This window comes from Balaenoptera acutorostrata, chromosome 3 (genome assembly GCF_949987535.1).
Source record: "Balaenoptera acutorostrata chromosome 3, mBalAcu1.1, whole genome shotgun sequence".
Classification (NCBI taxonomy): Eukaryota; Metazoa; Chordata; class Mammalia; order Artiodactyla; family Balaenopteridae; genus Balaenoptera; species Balaenoptera acutorostrata.
Window position 1 is genome coordinate 13,811,041 of NC_080066.1, and position 24,765 is coordinate 13,835,805.

General features: G+C 33.2%; 1 protein-coding gene and 1 non-coding gene across 2 annotated transcripts in view; both read left to right on the forward strand.

Moving 5' to 3' along the window:
* Positions 1-24,765, forward strand: part of DNAJC1 (DnaJ heat shock protein family (Hsp40) member C1) — a 197,790-nt gene that overhangs the window by 65,055 nt on the left and 107,970 nt on the right. The window contains exons 2-6 of the mRNA XM_007189873.3: positions 7,846-7,947; positions 8,448-8,494; positions 15,075-15,240; positions 16,120-16,217; positions 17,195-17,288. Of these exons, the coding sequence (XP_007189935.1) occupies positions 7,846-7,947; positions 8,448-8,494; positions 15,075-15,240; positions 16,120-16,217; positions 17,195-17,288 (507 nt within the window). The remainder of the gene's footprint in view (positions 1-7,845; positions 7,948-8,447; positions 8,495-15,074; positions 15,241-16,119; positions 16,218-17,194; positions 17,289-24,765) is intronic.
* TRNAG-UCC (transfer RNA glycine (anticodon UCC)) lies at positions 4,944-5,016 on the forward strand. Its single transcript has one exon. It is a non-coding gene; the product is annotated as a tRNA-Gly (tRNA).

Genomic DNA, 24,765 nt, shown 5'->3' on the forward strand with positions numbered 1-24,765 from the left:
ATTATACCTATCACCAAGGGTTGTAAAAATCAAGGGAATTAACATATATTGTGGCTAGAATGGCACCTAGCACATAGCGTGCAATAAAGATAATTCTGCATTGTTTCAATTTTTAAAAATTGAGATATTCATGAAACGTAAAATTCACCATTTTAACCATTTTAAGTGTACAATTCCATGATTTCTAGTGTATTCACAATGTTGTTCAGCCATCATCTAATTCCAGGACATTTTCAGCACCCCGAAAAGAAACTCTGTGTGTATTAAGCAGTCACTCCTCATTCCCCTCTCTCCCCAGCCCCTCGGAACTACTGATTTGCTTTCCGTATCAATAGATTTGTCCATAAAGGACAAATGGACAGTTAAAATGGAATCATGAAATACATGGCTTTCTGTGTCTGGCTTTTCTCAGTTAGCATCGGGTTTTCAAGATTCATTCATGTTGTAGCATATATCAGTACTTCATTCCTTTTATGTCTGAGTAATATTCATTGTATTGATATACCTATACCACATTTTGTTTATCCATTCATCAGTTAGTGGACGTTGGGTTGTTTCTACTTTTTGGCTATTGTAAATAGTATTGCTGTGAACATTTGTGTACAAGCTTTTGTTTGAACACCAGTTTTCATTCTCTTCATTAAATACCTAGGAATATAATTAAAAGGTTATATGGTAACTCTGTGCTTATTTTTTTAAGGAACCACCAAACTTGCACAGTGGCTGCAAAGTTTTAAATTCTGATTAAGTACAATTTGTATATTTTTTCTTTTGTTGCCTGTTCTTTTAATATCATAGCTAAGAATCCATTGTAAAAATCCAAGGTCGTATAGATTTACCTCTGTGTTTTCTTCTAAGAGTCTTATAGTTTTAGCTCTTATATTTGGGACTTTGATTTATTTCAAGTTAGTTTTTTTATATCGTGTGAGATAAGGGTCCAACTTCTTTCTGTCTTTTTTTTTTTTGCATGTGGATATCCAGTTATCTCAACATCATTTGTTGAAAAGACTGTTCTTTCCCTATTGAATGATGTTGGCACCCTTGTTGAAAATCAATTTGACCATAGATGAATAGGTTTATTTTTGGATTCTGAATTCTTATATTGAGCTGTATGTCTATCCATATGTCATGACCACACTGTCTTGATGACTATAGCTTTGTAGTAAGTTTTGAAATCAGGAAATATGAATCTTCCAACTTTGTTTTCAGGGTATTGTAGCTATTCTGGGTCCCTGGCATTTCCCTATGAATTTTAGGATAAGCATGTAAATTTCTGCAAAATGCCAGGTGGGATTTTGATAGGGATTGCATTGAATCTGTGGATCAACTTGCGAATTATTACCATTTTAATATTGTCTTCCAGTCCATGAACATAGATGCCCCTCCATTTATTAAGACCTTCTTTCATTTCTTTCAGCAGTGCTTTATAGTTCATAGTGTACAAATGTTACACTTCTTTTGTTAAACTTATTCCAAAGTATTTTATTCATTTTGATGCTATTGTCAAGGATTTGTTTTCTTAGTTTCATTTTTGGATTTTTAATTGCTAGTATGTAGAAATACAGCTGATCTTTATACGTTGATGTTGTATCCTACAACTTAATACATTTACTTCTTAGCTCTAATACTTGTTCTGTGATGCTTTAGGATTTACCACGTATAGGATCATGTCATCTGTGAATAGAGAGAGTATTAATTCTTCCATTCTAATTTGGATGCCTTTTATTTCTTTTTCTTGACTAATTGCTCAGGGCAGAACAGATATCCCTCTTACTACTGATCTTGGGGAAAAGGTTTCAGACTTCACCATTTAGGTAGGAGGTTACCTGTGGGTTTTTCATAGATGCCCATTATCAACTTGAGAAAGTTTCCTTCTAGTCCTAGTTTGTTGAGTGTTTTGTTATTAAATGGTGTTGGATATGCTTTTTCTGCATCAATTGAGATGGCTATGTGGTTTTTTGTTCTTCATTTAATTAATATGATATATTGATTGGTTTTCATGCACTGAAACACCCTTGCATTCATAGGATAAATCTCACCTGGTCATGGTATGTAATCCTTTTTATATGCAGCTGGATTCGGTTTACTAGAAGTTTGCTGAGGAATTTTTGCATCTGTATTAATAAGGAATATTGATCTATAGTTTTCTTTCTTGAGGTGTTTTTCTGGTTTTGGTATCCTTCCTCCTAATGTCTCCTAATGGTCTCCTTTGGTATCCTTCCTCCTAAACTCTCCTAATGAAGAGTTTAAAGAGGATTGTGATTTCTTCAAATGTTTGACAGAATTCAATAGTGAAAGTCATCTGGTTTTGAGGTTGCGGGCTTTTCTTTTTAGGGCATTGGGTTTTTTTGGTTTTTATTAACTGATCAATCTCTTTACTTGTTATAGGTCTATTCATTTTTTCTGTTTCTTCATGAGTCAGTTTGTGTGTTTCTAGAAATTTGTCTATTTCATCTGGGTTTCCTAATTGGCATACAATTGTTCACAGTATTCTTAGTGTACTATTTGATTTGCTTTTTGTTTCTTTTACAGTAGATCTTTATTTTCTTAGTGTTTGCCATGGAGATTACAATTAACATGTTAATTTATAGAAATCTAGTTTGAATTAATAGCAAGTTAGTTTCAATCATATAAAAAATTTGGCTCCTGTATAGCTGTGTTCCCCTTCCTTATGTAGTTATTGTCACAGATTACATCTTTATACATGTATGCACATAGACATAGATCTATATTATCATTTTATTTGAGACATAGACATTTATTATTTAAGACATTTAAGACATTTATTATTATTGCTTTAATAGTTGTCTTTTAAATCATAAAAAATTGGAGTTACTAACTAGAAATACATGAATATTGACTTTTATATTTATCTATATAGTTATCTTTATCAGTGTTCTTTATTTCTTTGTATGAATTGAGTTACTCCCTGGTATTTTTTTCTTTCAGCCTGAAGGACTCTCTGCAGCACTTTTTGTAGAGCAAGTCTACTAGAAATGAATTCTTTTGTTTAATTGGAATATCTTAATTTCTCTTTCTTTTTTGAGGAATAGCTTTGCTGGATATAGAATTCTTGCTTCACAGATTTTTTAAAGCACTTTGAATATGTCATTCCATTAACTTCTGGCCACCATGGTTTCTGATGAGAAATTAGCTGTTAATGTTTTTGAGAATTCCTTGTACATAATGATCACTCTGCTGTTCTCAGGATTCTCTGTGTCTTTGAACAGTTTGAGTGGAATGTTTCTAGGTGTGGATTTCTTTGTGTTTACCCTACTTAGGATTTGTTGAGATTTCTTGGATGTGTATATTCATGTCTTTTATCAAATTTTAGAAGTTTTCAGTCTTTTTTTTTTTTTTTTTTTTTTGCCCTTTTCTCTATTCTCCCTCTTGGACTCTTATTAAATGTATGTTGGTATACTTGGTGGTGTCCCACAGATCTCTTAGGCTCTGTTCATTTTTCTTCATTTTTTTTCTTCTTTTTGCTCCTCGTATTGGAAACTCTCATTGACCTATCTTCAAGTTCATAGATGTTTTTCTTCTACCTGCTCAAATCTGCTTTTGAGCCCCTCTAGTGATTTTTTAAATTTCAGTTATTGTATTTTTCAAGTCCAGAAGTTTTCTTTAGTTCCTTTTAAAATTTTATGTCTCTGTTGATATTCTCAATTTGGTGAGACATCATTCTTGTTCTTTCTATTAGTTCTTTGTACATGCTCTTGAGCATATTTAAAACAGTTGATCTAAAATCTTTCTCCAGTAAATCCAGTGTCTGGTCTTCATCAGGGACAATTTCTGTTAATTTCTTTTTTCTGTGTGTGTGGGCCATACTTTCTTGTTTCTTTGCATCCTTCATAATTTTTAATGAGTACTGGACATTTTGAATATATAATGTGGTAATTAGATTATTTTACCTCATCAGGGTTTTGTTTGTTTGTTTTTTTCTGCCTGTGGTTGGTGTTGTTTGTTTGTCTAGTGATTTTTCTGAACTAATTTTGTAAAGTGTATATTCTTTGCCATGTGTGGCCACTGACATCTGTTTGATTAGCTTAGGGGTCAGCTAATGATTCAACAGAGATTTCCTTAAAGGTTTGGGACCAGAAACAAACAAACAAACAAAAAAACCTCAAAATCTTTGGCAGTGGGTCCTGTGTATATGTTGGGGCATGCCTTCAACACTCAGCTAGGCAGTTTACAACTCACCCTTAGACTTCATCTGCTGCTTGTATACAGCCTAAAGCTCAGCCAGAAGTGAGAATTTAGGGCCGTCTCAGGTGTTTTTGAGCAGCTACTCCGCCTTGGGCACACACATGTGGGTCTTCTGGTGGGAGCATTTCAAATCCCATATTCCCCAATGCATCTCACTTTCCAGTTTTTCCTCCTAAGCTTTTTGATGTGTCTATTGTTTACCCCAGCTGCCATCCCTTGCCTCATTTGGCACCTGCTGATAAATTTGCCGTTAAATGTTTTTGACAAATGTCCTGAACAGTTGCCTCTCTGCACTGGGAGAGATCTGAGCTTGGTGAAATAAAGGTAAGCCCTTTACACAGTCTGTCAGGGAACCAAAAGACAGGCCAGAACAAGCAGCCACAGTTCTTGGAGGACAAAGTCCACTTTGCTTACTCTAACACTAGGAACCCACACCAGTAACTCAGATTGGCATCTTCAGGACGCTTACTGCAAATTAGCTACCTTTTGCTTGACTAAGTGCTTGACTGATTGCTGGAATCCTTTGACTAGTTTGAAGAGTTCAGATAAAGTTGATCTGACAGGTTTTGCCAGGTTATTTGCTGTTTCTCTTCAGGGACAGGCCCTTGGAGTTCCCTACTCTGCCACTTTCATTGATGTCTCATCACATTTTTTTCAATTTTGACAAACATATTATTTTCATAGGTTGTTGTTGTGTTTTTTGTTTTTTGTTTTTTAATAAAGAATGACCAGGGACTTCCCTGGTGGTCCAATGGTTAAGACTCTGCACTTCCAATGCAGGGGGCACAGGTTCGATCCCTGGTCAGGGAACTAAGATCCCACATGCTGTGTGGCACAGCCCCCCCCCCAAAAAAAACAAAAAGAATGACCATATATATCTCTTCTTTACAGGGGTCATCCAAGTATTATGATAATTCATGTCCAGCTTGCCAAAAAACCATATCACATTTAGAAGGAAAAGAATCCTGGCAGTTGAACCCTGTAGATCTCCTGATGTCAACAGTGTTAAAGATGGCCAGTTCACCCATAGTCCTATCAAAAATTTTTCTCTGAAAGCCAGAGAGATAAAACGTCTAATTCACTGTGTATGTGAGATGAATGTTCTAACATTCAGGTCTCTAGTAGAAATACGATGTAAAATGTGTCGTAAAAGCCAACATATATCAGGATCTTTACCTTTAAAACTGCAGTCGACCATATTCCATTGTAGTTGTGTGGATGTTTTCCACATAGTTTATCAGCTCAGTAGGATTGTAGCAGTTGTTCTCACTGCCTTCCCAAAAGCTTTAGCCCTTGTGAAGTGGCTCAGATGAAATCTACTAACTGAATCTAAAGAATCCACATACAGAGCTATGATTCTGATGCAATATTTTCTGGGTTTGAATTCTGTTTTCCTCTATTTGCCAGTAGTATGAACTTGAGCAAATTACTTCTTTTTGCCTCACTTACCTCATCAGTAAAATGGGCCTGCTAACAACTGTGCTTATCTTATAGCTTTGTTATGAGAATAAAATAAGTTAAGATTCATTCAGTAATTAACTAAAATTTAATACATACATAAGCTAGTTTGAGGTGCAACTTGTCTAGAGCATGTCTTTTAGATAGGGAAACCTCTGAGTTTTTCAGTTCTGTCCACTTAGCATGAAACTAATAAGTTCTTTCCACTTATTAGTGAAATAAACATACTGGGCAGATTCTCAAGAGGAAAATAGTCAGGCAGTATTTCTGTGTAGCCTGAGAGGCCCATTCCTAAGTCAGGAGAGAACTGTCTGTATCTACAGCTGGATGCAAAACAAAAACATAAAGTTGGAGAACAGCATCGTATCGTGTGATGGTTTGGGGGACAAGGAGGATGGACCAAGATAGTGGGATATAAAGCTAAAAAGACTGGAAAAGACAGATGATGAAGGTTCTTGGGCATTACTGAAGGGTTTGAAATAGGAGAGCCATCTGGCCACATTTACCCTTACGGTATATACTGCAGCAGAAAAACGGAGGATTGGGGTCAGCTTGCCAAGACTGGAAGGAGGGAAATGTCTTAGGTGACTGTTATGTAAGTCATAGATGTTCCATAATGAGCATGTATTAATTTTGTAACATAAGCAAATTCATACACTCTTATTTTGTAAGAAAACTACTTTTGGAATTTCTGTGTGATAGAGTCCCAATTTAATAAAATCTAAAATTAAAGTCCCAATTAGAGAATGAGAATTCATTTCACACTTGACCTCTTTGCTCAACAAAATCTCCATCACAGAGTTTCAGTAAATAATCATCCTTTTCTGCTACATGCTACCTATCATTTAAGTATAAGGAACACATCAATTCCATTGAGCAAATGAGAATGGAAATTATAACCATATTACCTGCGAAACTTACTCTGCTAATTTTATAGCTCCTCAGCCCTCCACAAGTCAGAAAAATATTCACACCTAAGTTGAAACTTTAAAGTAGAGTGATTGCCTGGAGCAATAAGCCCCAGAAAATTGGTAATGAAAGTATTGGTTTATAAAAGAGAGCTTGGCAGACTAATTGTAGTCTCACTTTGCCTCTTTCCATTTCTGTTTCTTTAACAGCTATTTAGTCCCAGGTACACAGACTTTTGTTATGTTTTGGTTTTTTAGTCATTTGAACTTTTTAGTAAATCAGTTTTAGGAATTAATTGAACAAATACTCAGCTAAAAAACAAGATACAATTTAATAAGCAACTTTATCCTTATTTTGCCCCACTATGAATGTTAGTTTTTGCAATAACTTTTAAATTTAGTGGAGATCAAGTTTTATACCCAACTTAACAGTGTGTTCTTTGTTATTGTCATGTATTTTTTACTGGCCATGTAAAATGATGTTCTCTGAGTTTACATGTACACACAGGATTACATAAAATTCAATTTTAATATCCACTTAATCCAAAGTACTCTTCCTCAACTATCATGACCTTTTAAAATATATTTAAACTATGTTAGTAATACATAAATAGTAGGCAAATTTATTTCTGCAAATCAGACTATGGAAACTGGACAGCATTGAAAATAACTTACAAAGTACTAAAAAAAAAAGTTAATGACAATATACATAACTATTTCTAATTATAATTATTTTGGGTAAATGCAAAGTTAACTGCCTTCAAATAGGCATACTTTTTGACATGTGAAATTGAGATTCCATAGGTTGTTGCTTCATGGTAAATTCAATATAAATAGCAATGAAGGAACCACATATGGTAAGCCTGGGCTTCAGACATTGGCTTTAGGATTCTCAGATAAATAAAGACCTTCCTTGAAGGCACACGGATGTATTAATTTTTAATTTGTTTCTTTTTGATCTCTTAATTACTGAAAAAGATTTATTGGTTAATTTTAGGAAGGCAAGTATTTGAAAAGTTTTGCCAAATACTGTCTTCTTTAAATGAATGTATGGTAATGAAAAGTTAAGAGGAGAGCCAAATTAGATTGAATAATTGTTCAGTCATGTGGGTCAGGCTAGTTGCATAGCCTGGTTGTTAGACTGATTGCTCAAATTACATTGCCTGGGGTCCTGCACTTGGTTGGCTGTCTTCTCAGATCTTAACAAGGTTCTGGGAATTTCTTTTACTGACAAAGTTTGCTTTGTGTTTTTCCCCTCCCCCCACCCCCCCAGGATGCTTCATCTGCAGACATTAGAAAAGCATATCGTAAGCTTTCACTAACTTTGCATCCAGACAAGAATAAAGATGAAAATGCAGAAACTCAGTTTAGACAAGTAAGTGAAATATGCTGTTATTGTATATGTATTTTTGTGATAATTTATAAATAAATGTTTATGGTAGAAACAGTAACCTACACGTAGAATATTTTCATTTAAATTGAGATTGTAGTTTAGAAATATAATGTATACGTATTTACTCAGTTTTTTTTTTTTTACAAAATATGCTTTTACCAACATTTTTTTATATTAGAATCTCTAAATTCTTGGGGGTCATAATTGTCATAATTGTCTAAATTACAGTTTTTGCTTTTAAAAATCACATGTTAAGATAATTATTAGTTTTGCATCTTTCAAAAAGATTTATTTTGGTATCAAACCTTTTTTAACCTCTTAAGGTGCTACCAAAACCGTAAAATGTTACTTATAATTAAGATTTTATCTGTTCATTGTATATATGAGTGCGTGGGGTTTTTGCATGTGAATTATAGTGTGTTCGTCTCCCTAAGTGATTTCCTATAGTTGAGATTATTTTTAAAGTAATGCTTCTGTTTTAGTTGGTGGCCATTTATGAAGTTTTAAAGGATGATGAACGAAGGCAGAGGTGAGTGTTCATCTGCTTTTGAATTAAGATGTTATACTTTGATGTCTCAGTTTATAAAGGAGAGAATTGTCTCGTTAAACATTTTATTATGTTAGTATTTTATTTTCGTTCCTTTCAAGATGTGCATTGTTTTTAAAATGTATGTTTATAGGAGAGTTAATTTCTATTGAAAATATTCACTAGGTTGATTCAGTACTTATAGACTTCAGGATCATGGCTTCATTAGCTAATATTTTTAACGTGAGTATCTATGCTCTGGGAAATAAAATTCCACTTGACTTCAAACAAATGCCTATTCATTTTTGATATATGAGTAATTGCTCCTATCTGCGCTTGGGGGGCTTTTCCCCCCCCTCTATTTCTTAAATGTTTTGCAATTAGGCGATTAGTGATATTCAAGTTATAACCATTTCTTGGTGTTTCCTCATCCTCAAAATAATAAAGCCAATTTGTGAGTGAGAGAACAGACTTGTATAAGTCTGTAGAAGATAGGAGTAGAAGAAAAATATTTGCTTCTTTCTCCTATTTCTTTGGCCTCCATCCCTTCCCTTCCTCTGCTCCAGTGATTCTGTGTTTAGGGTCGAACATCAGAGAAGAGGCAGCTACCTCACTCTGAGACTTCTCTGGGCCTCTTTCAGCAGAGTAGTAATGTATTTATACAGTGGTTTATATGCTAGTGACTTAAGAGGAGATTGCAGAGAGACCCCCTTCCTCTGTTCTTCCGAATGTGTGGAAGGTAGACACTACTGTGACCGGTTTCGGAGTTTTTTTAAGTCAGACTCACGGTAAGAAATACATTTTGCATCATGCCTCAGGACACACACACACACACACACACACACACACACATACACACAGACACAACTGAAACAAAAATTTGACAAAACACTTCTTATTGTGTGTGAAACAGACTGATGTTTTCTATTCTAGGCTAGTCTAGACCAGTCTTCTTTCTTTTTAAAAACAATGCTGATTGTGGTCCACTAAGTTGATTTCAGGAGATACTAGTGAGCTACAATCTGTAGTTTGAAAATAGTGCTTTACAGTAAGAGTACCTTTAAAGAAAAAAAGTAGGTATTTGAGATTTTAGGCTAAAGCCAGCCTAAATATCTGTATCTCTCTATGGAGGGCTAATATATCTTAAAGACAATCCAAAAAAGTATGCAATGTGACCTTCTGAATCTTTCTTCAAATGTATTACCTGGAATTATTCTGTATCCTACAATGTCAGCTACCACTCTTGGTTCTCATCTTAACTCTTTAATTTGAATACCTCAGTTTGTCAGATTGCAAAGCAAGGACTCAGGATATTCTCTTGAAGAGTTCTTTGCTTTATAATAAGGGGCTGGCATTGGTCCAGATACCATAGCAGACATTCCTCTGGTTTGAGATAATCCATAGTGTTGAAAGAGTCCTACGAGTGTGTTGAAAGAAGTGTTGGTCATTCTGTGCATATTTTCTAGTTGGTTTCTCTCACTGAGCCCCTAGTTTTGTTTCACACATCAAGAACGTGTCTGTAAAGATAGCTTTATTTAGTCTCTCTACATCTTTGGCATCAGATTTTGCCTTTTTGTTTGTTGTTATTTTAAAAGTCAGTAAACTTTGTAACAATTTCTTCCAATTACCGAAATTATTTATATCTTTTCAGAACAAATCACTTCTCATGTAAAAATTGTTTCTTCATTAACATAGACTCATCTAACATTTTCTTTTTAGGATTAGTTCCCTTTGCATTTATTGTAGAGTGTTAGTAGAAAAAAATGGATCTGACAGTTACACAAACAGCTGTAGTATTTATACCCCTTGAGGCACAAGTAACTCTTTGGTAACTGGTTTTCCTTGAGGCAAAAGTCTTAGCTAATCAAGCTGAGAATCATTCCTCTAAAGCTTGCGCCTGAGGCTGGGTGACCTATTAGTATTTAAACATATAGGAGAAATGCACCTCTATAGACAATTATCTAATGTTTATAATTCCTTGTTTTATCTTCTGAAAGAAGATTGCCTTATACTGATATTTAAAAATGCTCTTTGGTATCACAATTATTTATTATAAATATTCATTAAATAAGTAATGTGTAACCTTCCAGGAATTTGTAATTTGGAAAATTGTCATAGACATTTTTATCTATTTAGTTCCCTTACAAATAATTGTATTTTCACTGAAATCAGGTGCATTTTAAAAATTTTGGTAGAAAAGGGAATAGCATTGAAATAGATAAAATAACAAACTGGGTAACTTTTTTTTTTTTTTTTTAAGGAATAGGCAAATTTTATTTTTTTAAACAGCCTTATTTAGGTATAATTTGCATACCATAAAAGTTACCTATTTTAAGTGTACAATTCCATGATTTTTAGTAAAAATACCTATTTTAAGTGTACAGTTCCATGATTTTCAGTAAAGTTACAGAGTTGTGAAAACCACAACCAGTGTTAGACCATTTCTGTCACCTCAAAACATTCCCTCAAGTCCATTTGCAGGCGTTTCCCATTCTGATCCCAGCCCCAGGCAATCACTGATCTTCTTCATGTGTCTATAAATGTGGTTTTTTCTGGACACTTCATATTAATGAAATCATCTAATATGTAGTCTTTTGCATCTGACTTCTTTCTGTTATCAAAATCTTTTTGAGGTACATCCATATTGTAGCATATACCAGTAGTTCATTCTTTTTTATTGCTGAATAGTATTCCACATTCCACTTTTGTTTATCCATTCACCAACTGATAGACAGTGAGGTCGTCTCCACTTTTTGGCTATGATGAACAACGCTGCTGTGAATTATCACACACAAGTCTGTGTGAATGGATATTTTTCATTTCTCTCAGGTAGATTCCTAGGAGTATAATTGTGAATAAACTTTTAAGCTTTTTTTTCCTCCCAAAGGCATAGACTATAGCATGAAAAAAGTTTTCCTGGTTCGTGTAAGGGAGATTAATATAGAAGTCTTCTGAACTCCTTAGGTAACTTGCTTATTTTAGGAAATAGCAGCTCAGCTATGTTCTGACATAAATTTCTATCCAAGTGCCCTGAGGGTTAGCTGGAATAAAGTACTGAGTAGATCCTGATCACTACATATATACACTAGATTGTGCTTTAGTAATATTAGTATATTTACTTTTGTTTAAAATCTATTTTTAAATTTTACCAGTATTCTTTTCCTAACCCTCTTGTGCAACTTAAAATTTTTTTGTCTATTTTATGGTACTATATTTGTAAAAGTTCAATGTATTTTTTTAGTTTACTAAGTAAAGTCACATTTTATTTACAAATCCAATGAAAAGTATAGTTTTCTCAGCTTTAATCTGCAAAACTTTTACAAATCCATTACCTCCTTATTGTAAATTTGATTACAGGTGTGTTTGAATAAAAATAAACATTAACCTGAGAATAAGAAATCTTTCTTAGTACCTTCCCTAAGTAGGAGATATTATAAGACACGTATCATATACAATATATAAAGTGCTGTGTACCACAATTTTTGGCACATATGTACATTTTATAAAGGAGAGTAAGATCAATTAATTTAAGCTTGTTTCCTGTTTATGATCTTTGTACAATTAATTTTTATTCTTAAGTTTCAATATGTGACCTAAATAGATGTTGTTGTTACTCTTTTAAGCTAAAAATTCTAACTTTTTACAATGGGAGGTTCACAATTTAGGCAAATGCTAGAATTATTTCAATATTCATTTTCATAATATACATGTTTTCTATTTTAATTTCATAGTTACTATTTTATTCTTCAAAGCATGCTAATAATATTTTTAATTTACATACTTTTTTTTCTTCTGGTAATTTAAACATTTTTAGATTTACTTTCCAATGTTTGTATTAGGCTAAAAATATTTGATGAATTGCAGACTATAGAATGGAACTCACATAATTATGTAACCATTATTATGTTCATCATGTGCATTTTAAGAAAATCAAATGATGTAAACATGTATTAGGCCATATGTAGAATTGATCAATGTTTTAATTTCTAATTAATAGTTCCATATGATTTTTTACGTTAGTGATATTTTCATCACAGAGATTTACTTTTGTATTTTCTTATAATATTCATACATGTGTACATTCTTAATCTGATTTTAACAAATTGTTAAGAGCAGTTTGTATGAGCTTAATTATTTTAACAGTGTTATGTGTTAAATATAGAAAAGGCATAACAGTGATGTTTTAAATTTTATGTGCTGTCAACACAACATTTTTTTCTGAAATAACTTATGAATATAATGTCTGTTATATTTTAAGAAATATCTTTATTTTTTCAGTGTTTCAGGAAAGCAGTGATTTATCTTTTAACAGCATATATTCTAAAAAGTGAACTATAATAGAAGCTATCTTCCCTTAAAATGGCCAGTCGTGTGAGCCATAATGTTCATTGATAGTAAAATCAATAGAGCATTGATTCTAAGCTTAATCCTTGGAGACTGTTGTTCAGAGTGGCAGACGTAGCCTAGTAAATATCTAGTGTTGTTTAATGTGTTCAGTGCATAAGGTTTTGCTATCTTGAATTTAGCTGTGCACTAACAATTTATATGTGGGGTAGAAAATAGTAGCTATTAACAGACACATAGCATTTCAAAGATGATGGTGATAAAATATTTGATACGAGATTCACAGCTATGAGCTCAGCTGGGTTTTCTTCCAGTACAGTTTAGATCTAAAACAAATTTAACACTTAGCAATGCTCTTAGGGAATTGTTGCCACTTTCTTAGGTGTTCTTTATTAATAGCCACACTTTTTACTTGAAGTTATTTCATGGGAGAGATTAGCTGAAAATAATTATTTTTATATTCCGCCTTTTTTCCTCAACAAATCTGAAGTAGAATGTAGATTCTGAATAAATTCAGGACTTCATTCATTGGACTTCATTCAAATGTTGTAATCTTGCATTATACCACTTGAAACCTTTTTGCCAATCCATTTCTTATCTAAAATGAGTCAGTTTTTACAGAAATAGATTTAAAGATAAATTTTCGAGGACAGGAATGATAACTTTTGATGAAATCGTGTTATTATGTCTTGATATTAGTGTTCAAGAATTGCTATGTAAATATTGAAAAAGAATATTTAACATCAAACTTTGGCCCAGCTACTGCACAACCATATTTTAATTAGCAGATTCTTGTATACTACACAGTTTGCCTGCCTTTAAGAGTTTAGTACCACTAATGTCCTTTGCTTTGAACATTGGTTATTCTGATCTACCATTATTATTAATAATCTAAGTTGATCCTAAAAGTCACGTTTTCTAGATAGCCTGATAAAATATATTTCGAATTTATAACCAATATTTTTTGTACCGAAAAAAGAAGTTGCCTGTAATAAATCCTCTGCTTTATTTTTTTAAGCATATCTCCAAGGTATCAATTTAATAACTATCAAAGTAGCTACTGCAGTTGTTGCATTTAAATTGATTTACATGTCAAGACTGGCAGTTTAGCAGCTGCGCTATTATTCCTAGATCGGTCAATTTACTTGAGAAAAACCTACTACTGAGTTCTACTGACCTGCCTGACAATATAGGCCCTATTTCTATTCCTGTAATTAGGCCTGCGACTAACTCAGAATATTTTTAATTAAAATATTTTGGTCAATGTGTTGCACCAAATTAGGCCTTTCAGTGAAGATTTAATTCTGGAAATAGTGTGATTAGAATATTTAATGAGTTGTGTTGAACTAAGATTAACAGGTTGTGTGTTTTGAACATTGTTTGTGTGTGACCATTTTGAGTTTTACAATCATAAATGTTATTCCTGATTTTTAACCTTAAAAATATTTGCCTCAATAACTGTCTGACGGGTAAATTTAAATTCAGTTGAAATTTCATTCTAAAGAAAGCAGATTTAAAATGCATTACTAGGAAAGCTGTTATTTGTTACATTCTTCCCTTTCAGCAAAGCCAAAAAATGAGGAAATTGCCACTTAAATGTTTACAAATAAACAGTTTTATCAAGAAATGGGTTGTTTCCACATCTCCTAATTTGGGAATTTTTTATTCTCTAAAGGAATGTGACCAACATAAAATTAAAAAGTGCTCATTTTATAGGCTCTTTATGTCATTAAGAAGCTTTGATAAAATGATAAATATTTCAACCTTGAACCCTTGTAAAGGGGTGGAAATAAAAGCACTGACTAGAAAATTTATCCTGATTTTGATTCCATTAATATATAATTCATGGTAGCAGACAGAGCTCTTATCTTGATTTTCTCCCATTGAGAGCCTTCCTCTTGCTGCTGACTGTCATGGCGGGGCCCCTCTGCAGCCTGCAGCGGAGAGGCAGGCTCTATGGCTCCTTCAGCCTAGCTGCCGTCACAGGGGTCACGTCACTGGGGTTTAAACACACACGGTCTGGGATCCACAGCAGACCTCTGTGTGCCTTTTTGAAGGCTGTCTGTGATTGGATACAATGTTTTGCTTTATAGGCCATTGTAATGCCGATAATCTATATAAATGTTATCTCTTCTGGAGAAATTCTTTTCTCTTTCCTCTTTTTACATATAAGTACAAATAAAGTTTTTTGTTTTTATGTTAAACTCCCTATGAAAAACTGTTATATTTGCTGCTGTAGGTATGATGATATTCTGATCAATGGACTTCCAGATTGGCGACAGCCTGTATTCTACTACAGGCGGGTGAGAAAAATGAGCAATGCTGAGCTGGCATTACTTTTGTTCATTATTCTCACAGTGGGTCATTATGCTGTGGTTTGGTCAATCTACCTGGAAAAACAACTGGTAAGTATTGGTAATAAATCAAATGATCTCGCCTCCTTAATTTTACATGGAATTTCAGACATTTATTTTTTCAACTGATAAAAATTTCAACTTTTCTGCATATACTCCTTATTCTAATATTTTTTGTACTCAGCATTTAGTATTTGATATGTTTCTATTTCAAGAATCCATGACATAAGAAGAAAATATGTTTCTTTTTTAAAATGTGGCATTTGAGTTTGTTACAAAACTTTGTGAAGGCTCGAATATCTAGCTGAAAATTAGAAGGTAGAGCTATGTTTTCTTAATTGTCACCTTCCAGATATACATATTTTTTATGTAAAATGATTTTAGAAATTTTTGTGTCGCAGGCCCTTATATAAAGAATGATTATTTTAAAAGTTTTTAACTCAGTAAAACTTGAAATGAGTATAATTTTATAATTTCAGAGATCAGTTGGTTAAAAAAATATTACATTTTTCTTAGCCTAATATACTACTACATAGTGTATTCTGCTATGGGCTTTTATTTATACGCTAAAGATAAACATATTTATCAGTATTCATGAATTAGCATCTGTTTACTCATTCTTTTTGAAGTGACATTATTAAAGTTGGATGAATGAGAAAAAGTAAGTTGAATGCCTTCTCTTCTTAGAAAACTTTGATTGCTATGGAGATACACATGACTGACAGTGCTGAACTTCATGTGTGTTTAAGGACTGGTTACCATGGCAACAGTTATTGTTAAAGATTGATGATTTTACTTAATCATGTTGGACCCTACATACATTTGCATAAATGTTCTTCTATAATGTTTACCCTTCACAGAAGACTCTTGATAACATTTGAAGAGTACATGTTAATGATAACCTGTAACCATAATTTTTTCCACATTAAGGATGAACTGCTTAGTAGAAAAAAGAGAGAAAAGAAAAAAAAGACAGGCGGGAAGACTGTGGATGTATCAAAACTTGGTGCTTCAGAAAAAAATGAAAGGTGGGAGCATATAAAAACATTTTATAATTCAAAATTGCTTTAAAATATGTCTTTAACGTGATTCGACTTCATATGTATATCCATTTCAGATATGCTAACATTTACATCTGTATTCAGTTTATAAAAGACTAATAACGTGCCATAGTTTATGAAACACATTCTAACCTTAAGCAAAAGTTCTACAGGTTTTTCCCTTTGTAAAGTGTTCATATATACTTAAATAATTAAACCCCTGAATTCTTGTTGTTTGAAAATTTTGTACTGAACTTTAGAAACAGAGTATTACTAGAAGAGTCTGTCACTGTAGAGTTTAGCTCAGGAGTGACAGTATGTAGAGAGACAGTGATATGCAGCACACTCAAAGAGATACCACCATTTCTTCTATTGATTCATAGGAAGAAATAAAGGGTTTAAATAGTTCACACAGCAGGGCAGGAACTGGATCAATGTGAGATGGAGATCAGAGACTATTCTGCCTGTCTTCTGTTCTGATGACATCAGTGAGTAATGCTTCAGTGAACTGCAAATGACATTAATTTTTATGTATTGGTTTGTTTATGCTACAGTCTTCATATCTGCTTGTCAGCACTTGGGGACACTCTGATGATGTTTAGTCTTTTACCGCTGAAGTAATCATAAGGTCTAAGAATTCATTTTGCCAAACCGATGAAAAGTCCAGGTTAGAAACAGGGCTTTTGTTTCTTTATCTTTATAACTTGATTACAAGTCCCCTTCCCCAAAATCTTAGCCTAGATTCTCTTACTTATTATACATAATTGCATTTGTTGTACTAATATATTTTATGATAAAATATGTCAGATTAAATGATAACTGTCATAAATATTTCATTGAAAAACTTCTTCCTTTGTTGAAATAGCCATTCAAAACAGAATTCATGATTATTATAAAAATATTTTGTCTGTCAGCTTTCTTTCTATATTTTGCTTCTATATTTTTGCTTTTTGTTTTCCCTTTAGATTACTGGTGAAACCACAATGGCATGATTTGCTCCCCTGCAAGCTGGGAATTTGGTTTTGCCTTACACTAAAAGCATTGCCTCATCTAATCCAGGTAAAATGTACCTCTTTCTTATAATATTAGATGCTTTCACTTTAATTATTCATGAAATAATTTATGCCTGCTATCTGAATGCTGAATATACAGTAGATGCTTCCTAATGCTGATTGAATGAATAGTATAAGTATAAACCTAGTTTAGAATAGTTCTAAAATTTATTTAGGTATCTATTCCTATAACTATCTCTTAAACTGCTTTTATAACACCTTAGAATTCCAAGACACTAAAAAAAGGAAAAAAGCAATACTATCTTTTTTTTTTTAACATCTTTATTGGAGTATAATTGCTTTACAATGTTGTGTTAGTTTCTGCTGTATAACAAAGTGAATCAGCTATATGTATACATATATCCCCATATCCCCTCCCTCTTGCATCTCTCTCTCATCCTCCCTATCCCAGCCCTCTAGGTGGTCACAAAGCATCGAGCTGATCTCCCCGTGGGATGCAGCTGCTTCCCACTAGTTATCTATTTTACATTTGGTAATGTATATATGTCAGTGCTACTCTCTCACTTCGTCCCAGCTTACCCTTCCCCCTCCCCATGTCCTCAAGTCCATTCTCTACGTCTGCATCTTTATTCCTGTCCTGCCCCTAGGTTCATGAGAACCTTTTTTTTTTTTTTAGATTCCATATATATGTGTTAGCATACGGTATTTGTTTTTCTCTTTCTGACTTACTTCACTCTGTATGAGAGACTCTAGATCCATCCACCTCACTACAAATAATTCAATTTCATTTCTCTTTATGGCTGAGTAATATTCCATTGTATATATGTGTCACATCTTCTTTCTGATAAATTATTTTTTTTATGGTTTCAGTTTTATAATTTTTACTTCATTTTTTTTTAACATCTTTATTGGAGTATAATTGCTTTACAATGGTGTGTTAGTTTCTGCTTTATAACAAAGTGAATCAGCTATACATATACACATATCCTCATATCTCCTCCCTCTTGTGTCTCCGTCCCACCCTCCCTATCCCACCCCTCTAGGTGGTCACAAAGCACCGAGCTGATCTCCCTGTGCTACGTGGCTGCAGCAATACTATCTTTAGGACAGATATAAAAGCAATAAAAATTTAATCATTTAAGGCATATCCAGTAAAAAAGAACAGAGCTCAAATAGCTTGTCACCATATTTTAATAGCATTTAATTAAGTACATAGTGTGAAAAAAAAAACACTTTACATAAGCATTGGTATAATTAAGCAAAAATATATATAGCTTTCCATTTTATTTGCAACTTTAAGAGGAGTCAAGATATTTTGTCTTAAACTGGTAATCAAAGTTTCTGTTGCTAGTCAGTCTTCCTCTAACAATAGAATGTACATATCATATTTATGTGGCAATTTCTTATTTTTTTATATTTAGCATACCAACACATATTCTATTATTGCTTTGCTAATTTTAATTGTTGTATCTGGTTAGAAGATTTCCAACACATAAACAGAATATTTGAAAGAATATATAATAGTTTTGGTGTACAAATTTTGAGATTCTTTGAAGTTGTAATTTTGGAAGAAATGTTTCATTTCAGAAAGAGCAAGAGAGACAGATAATTTGTTTAATTCTACTCACTTTTTTTTCATGCAACAGCTGTTTTTCCTAATTGTTTAAGGAAGTGAATGACTCCAACTTCTGTACTGTATTCCTCTTTTTCCTCTAATAATGAAAATTTTATATTTGAAGGGAAAATGAACTAAAAATTACTAGTGTGTTTCTTTCTAGCCTTTGAGAAAATATTTACCAGTTCTTTTGTCAAAATAGTTTATCTTAACAGTTATTGCTTACAGAATCATATATTTTGTTTATAGTTAATAGAGACAATTGAAGTATTTTGGTAATTTAAAAGCTTTTGTTTTTAAGTTGTTTATTTGAAGTTTTATGTTGTTTATTTGAATAAAAATCCACAATCCTTGTATGCTATGTATGTAAGAGTTAATAAGAGAGAGGGGAAAGTATATTTATCATACTGGTATATTTATGAGAAGATGTGACAGAAAAATATTTTAGGACATGATTTCCTATATTTTTTAAAGAATGATTATTTTTTGCCGGCTTTAGAATCTGTGCAATAGGCAAACCAGAATGTAGATGAATTTAAAAGTATAGTCATGAGGCAGTATAAATAAAATATCACATAAAATGTCAGTCTGAAACACTTCTTTGTAATTTTAATCTAAGTCATTTGAAACAAAGTTTACTTGGTAAAATTAACATTTCTTGGTTAGCGTGGAGTAATTTGCAAAAACAGAATCAATATATTAAGATGGCTTAGATTTACATGTTATTGTTTTGCCTCATCACAAATTTGTAGAAAGCTTACAAAAATAAGGAATTTTATAAAAACGTTTTAGCCTCTTCAGAAACTTTCCTAAACTGTTGAATCAGTTTGAAGTTTAAAGTTTTTCTCATGTTCACTAACAAAATAATGTAATATAGTAGACTCTGATACAAATTGTAATAGTGAAAGTATTTTAGGTTGATAAACATATAGCTTATACTTTCATAAGCATCAGCAAAGCAATACTGAATAGTTGCTATTAAGATTAGATTGTCTGCTTTTTTTTATCTGCTTTGACCTTTGTATTAATTTATCATTCATAAAATCGTGTAATGTGAATACATATGCCTTATCTACAACACTGAAATTTTCATGTGACACTTCTATGAGATCTTCTTAAATAAGGTATTTATGAAATTTAGAGGAAGCCCTTTTTACCCGAAGCAGTCTGGATTAGTAACTGGCACAGTGGTGATAAAAGAGCCCTACTAGAGCCCTCAATATAAAAAAATGATACACATGACCTTCAACATTTTCTTCACCACTCTTGTGATACAAGGCCACTGTTTTATTTTTAAGTAGGAGTCCTTTTTCTTGCGTAAACCATACCTATCATCTTGGTTTCTTTAAGGACAAATTTCCAGTTGATTTCTCTAAAGAAGAGTTAAATCATACTCTTGTGAAGCAATGTAGTTGTGTAAGCCTTAGAGATTTGTATGATATCCATCACTCAGTCTTTCATCATAGACTTATTTACATCTAGTTAACAGCATTTTTAGCAACTCTTTCATTGAGCTTTCCAAAGCATCCACTTGGTTTTCATAGAAACAACTGTCATTTTCTACTCAGTTTTCATCTTTTTAATATAATATTTAATTGAATCGTATAATTACAGTAACATGTATCACTGACACAAATAGGTTTAAGAGCTAATACAACCAGCTCATATAAGCATACAGTTAGTTAAATAGGTATCAGTTAAGGGAGTTTTACTTCCGTGTGTGAATCCCTTGAATTTCATGGAAAGTTCATTAAAACTGAGCTGCAGATATTCTGTGTAAGCAGACAGCTGTTGGATAAGATGGAGTATCCAAGCTAAAAGTGGGAGATTCAGAGACTTCCAGCAAATGGCCTCACACTAGCAGAACTGGTACCCAAATTTTGTCCTTGTCATATCAACAGCTCTTCATCTTCAGCTGTTTTCCTCCCACTCTTCCTCTAAATACCCATTCCTTTATTACACTTCACATGCATATATGTTGGTTATCCAGTAGGATTTGAAAAAGTGGCAGTTCTGGTTCCGCTTATGCTCCTAAGTTCACTGTTTATTACTTAGTATCTAAAATCCCTAAGAAAATTCCTTGTTGCCTACTTATTTTACCTAAATTCTTTTCTATCCCTTTCCCAAAAAAATTACAGATGAGAATAGTTATATCGTAGTTATTTGATGTATAAAACTTCTTCTGGTTATATTTTTAGAAAAACAGTTTAGCAGGTTCAATAAAAATTTATTAAACACAGTATCAGAACAAGAGGCTATAGAGATGAATATGCTTTCTTGGACCTTACAGTCAGGTAGAGGTTATATCACATGAATTAAAATAATTGGGACACAATATGGTATATAAGCTTCATATATGTAGTATAAACAATGACTTCTGTAGATGTTCAGAGAAGTAAGATTGTCTCTATTTAGGATAACCAAGGAAAACTGAAAAGAGGAGCCACTTGAATTGAGTCTTGAAAGATGAATAGACACTTGACAGTGAAGTACCCACTCTGTGTACTAGTTTGTGTACAAAAATAATTTGATAGATACAGTAACTCCCATGTAATCATACGTGTTAGGACTGGAAGAAACCTGAGGAAAACATTGTACAACTGCTTTTTAAAAAAGAAGAAAAAAGAAAATTCCACATAGCCCATTGCTATCATCTAAGACTATATCCCAGGTCTCCAGACTCTGAATATAGCCGTTTAGGAATTTATACTCCAATAGATAAATCTGACAAATCTATTAAAGGACATTGAGACAGCAGAGTGTTTCCATCGCACATGTCTGTCAAAGATACGTATACATTGTTAGGAATGAGAAAGTTAAAGTACATAGTGGGCAGAAAATACTCAAAGTGGTTCTGTGATCAAGCAGGGCAGAGGTAGAAGTATTTCTTTGATAGCTCCCCTTGCTTTTTGAGAAGGTCTTTATTACCTCCAGCACTGGGTTTTGTTCCTTTCCTTTGTTCTGAAAAATATATTGAAAGAATTATAAGATTTGGTAGATTAGAAGAATGAGGCCAGTAACTGAAAACAATTATACTTGATATGTGTAAAATATTTGATGTTAAGTTAATAACAAACATTTCCTAGATTGGAAAATATTGAAGGGAAAGATGTATGGATATTACTATATTTAGCAAAATGTATGTCCCTATATCATTCATGTACCCACATAGGCAGAGAAGTAAAAAGTCAAATGAGAAACCATAGAAGAAGAATGTGGAGAGCGTTTGTAAATTGATGTGTCCGTAGAGAGATGAGAGAACTTTAGAGAGGAGTAAAATGCATGACCGTGTGTAGAGAAGCTTGGGAAACTTGAGAAGAATGTGTTTAGACAGCGAAAACGGCAGGTGGAATGATCAACTGAAGACATGGAATGTGAATTAGAATATAACAAGGAACTTGGCCTATATCAGGAGGGGCATAGTGTGCTTTGAGGCTAGAATTTAATTTTAACATTAAAAGTATAGCCCTAGTGACACTTTCATATCTTACCAGTGTTTCTTTTTTCACGATAGTTTGAAGGGAGTACACAATCTCTTGGAATCTGACTAATCCAGTCTTCCATGTTGACTATATTCAGCCTATAACCCCAAGAAATTTTTCTGACCTCCAAAATGCCCTTCTTGGATATTTTTTAATTGACCGTATATGTTCTGAAACATATTCATAGCCATGAGGGTAGCAAACAACTGATGAAATATAACCAATGCTATGTGCATATTTTCATTTTAACTCTTATAACTTATCTTATTTTTGTCACTGCCTGTTTGTGTTGGAGCTTCATTTATTTGGGCCCATGATAATTTAGGTCCTTAACACCACTGATTTCTCATACAAAATCAGTAAGTACCAAATATCCCAAGTGATTACCAACCGAAATCATAGTTCACAGTTCTCTACATTTTCTGAGATGAAAAAGGTCTTCAGTATTCAGAATTTATTTGCTTGATAGTTTGTTTGATTTTCTATGAACTCACCATTTAAATTTCTCTCTACCTGCTATGTTACATTTCTCAGTAATGTAATTTATAAAATGTACAACTCCTTTATGTGTGCATTGCCTAAGGTTGTTAATCTTTCTCATTGTTAAGTCCCAGTCCCATGTTTTCTCACTACCAAGCTGATCTAATATGAACACAGTTAGACTAGAAATTATTGTAGGAAATTTCCAGCATGCATATCTCCACCCTATCAGGATTTATAGGTTGCTGAGGAGCAGTGGCTGAGAAAATAGAGTAATCTTTTCTGTAGTGCTATGACTTTTACCTTAAAAAATTAAAATAAAAGTTGCCTAAGAGAGTAAATGGAATACTGTACTTTATACAACTATTTATAAGTGGAGGCATCCTCCCTCCCAAGAAGCTTCTTCCATGGAAACTACAACTGTGGACAAGCCTGGAGGTCACCCTCTCTACAGTCAGGGCCCTTCATTTCTAGCCCCTTTGCTTCTGCTTGCTGGGACAGAAACCAAATAAACAAAACATTCACAGCTAATTAGCAGGGAGAAAAGCTTCTAAAAGGCTAGGAGGCATTTGTAGCAAGCTCAGTTGCCTGCCCTTCTACTCAGAGTTAAACACAGATTTTCCAAGGGATGAGGAAGCTTACTTTCAGTACTCACATAACTTTTTGAAAAATTTTGCATACAAACATACTTTACATAGGGAATACGTAAACAAATGAAAAAGGTTGGAAAAACTCGTCTGAATTTTTATAAGGCTGAAACTCTACTGCTGTGGAAGGACAAAGGGATACAGGAAAACTGGAAAGGCCTCACAACATAACAAAGATTCCATTCCTTCTACCCTCTGAAAGGAGGCCATAAGATGCAATTATGCGGAGGTCCGAAGGCAGAATATAGAGTTTTGTAGAAAAGATTTTAAAATCACAAAATGTTAGTTAGGTAGGATGTTAGAGATGCATAGTCTCATCAGTTCCATATTTTGTAGATGAAAAATAAGTTTAAGACTCAGATTGGTGAGACAATTTGCCCAAAGTGACACTACTAGTCAATGGTAGAAATGAAACTTAAAGCAGACAAAAATAAATTTAAAATATAAGAAATATAAAAGCTAAGAAAGAATACATTTTTTCAACAGCTGGATAATAAGCTAGATATGTTATGGTGAGTGAATAAGCTGTCTGATCTTACATTCTCTATACGAATATTGAGGCAGACTGTAATTGTTATAAAAGTTGTAGAAGGATTCTTGCCTTGAGTTGGGGCTGAATAGATGACTTCTGTGGTGTCTTCTGTCTCTTAGCACAAATGGGAAAAGTTGCTTTGGGCCTTCCATCTCTTTGAATACTACTGACTCAGGCAGAGGAAAGCTGAGCTTCTTGTTTTCTTCTTTATTTTTATTACTTCTTGTGAATTTAGTGTTATTATCATTCTGTACAAGAAAATTTACTCTCATTCAGAGTATGAAATTTAAAAGTTTTCCTGTATTCTTCATTGTAATTTTATACATTATATGTAATTACACATTATATCTAATTCTGAGATTATAAGTCAGTTGGAGAACAAAATTTGATATAGAGCAATTGAATTTATGGGCAGATTTTCAGAAATGCACTTAACGATATTCTCCTGTGTTGAAGGTTATATGTAAGCTTCAAACAAGAGATTTGTGCTGTCACACAGTCAAAGAGAAATGTTCCCTATTCCCATTAGGACAGGTGGTACTATTTCCCTGCTTGTACCACTCTAAATCAATTCCTTTCTTTCCTAAGATTTTTTTTGGATTGTTTAATATTTTAAGGTTTATATGGAGAAGTAAAAGAAAACCAAAACATGACGAGCACTGCCAGCTCAGCATGTTATCTTTATCACTTAGATAAACTATGTCAATAGAGTTAAAAAGAAAGGTTTATAAGGGATGACTTCCATCTTGTAGCTAACTAACCTTGGG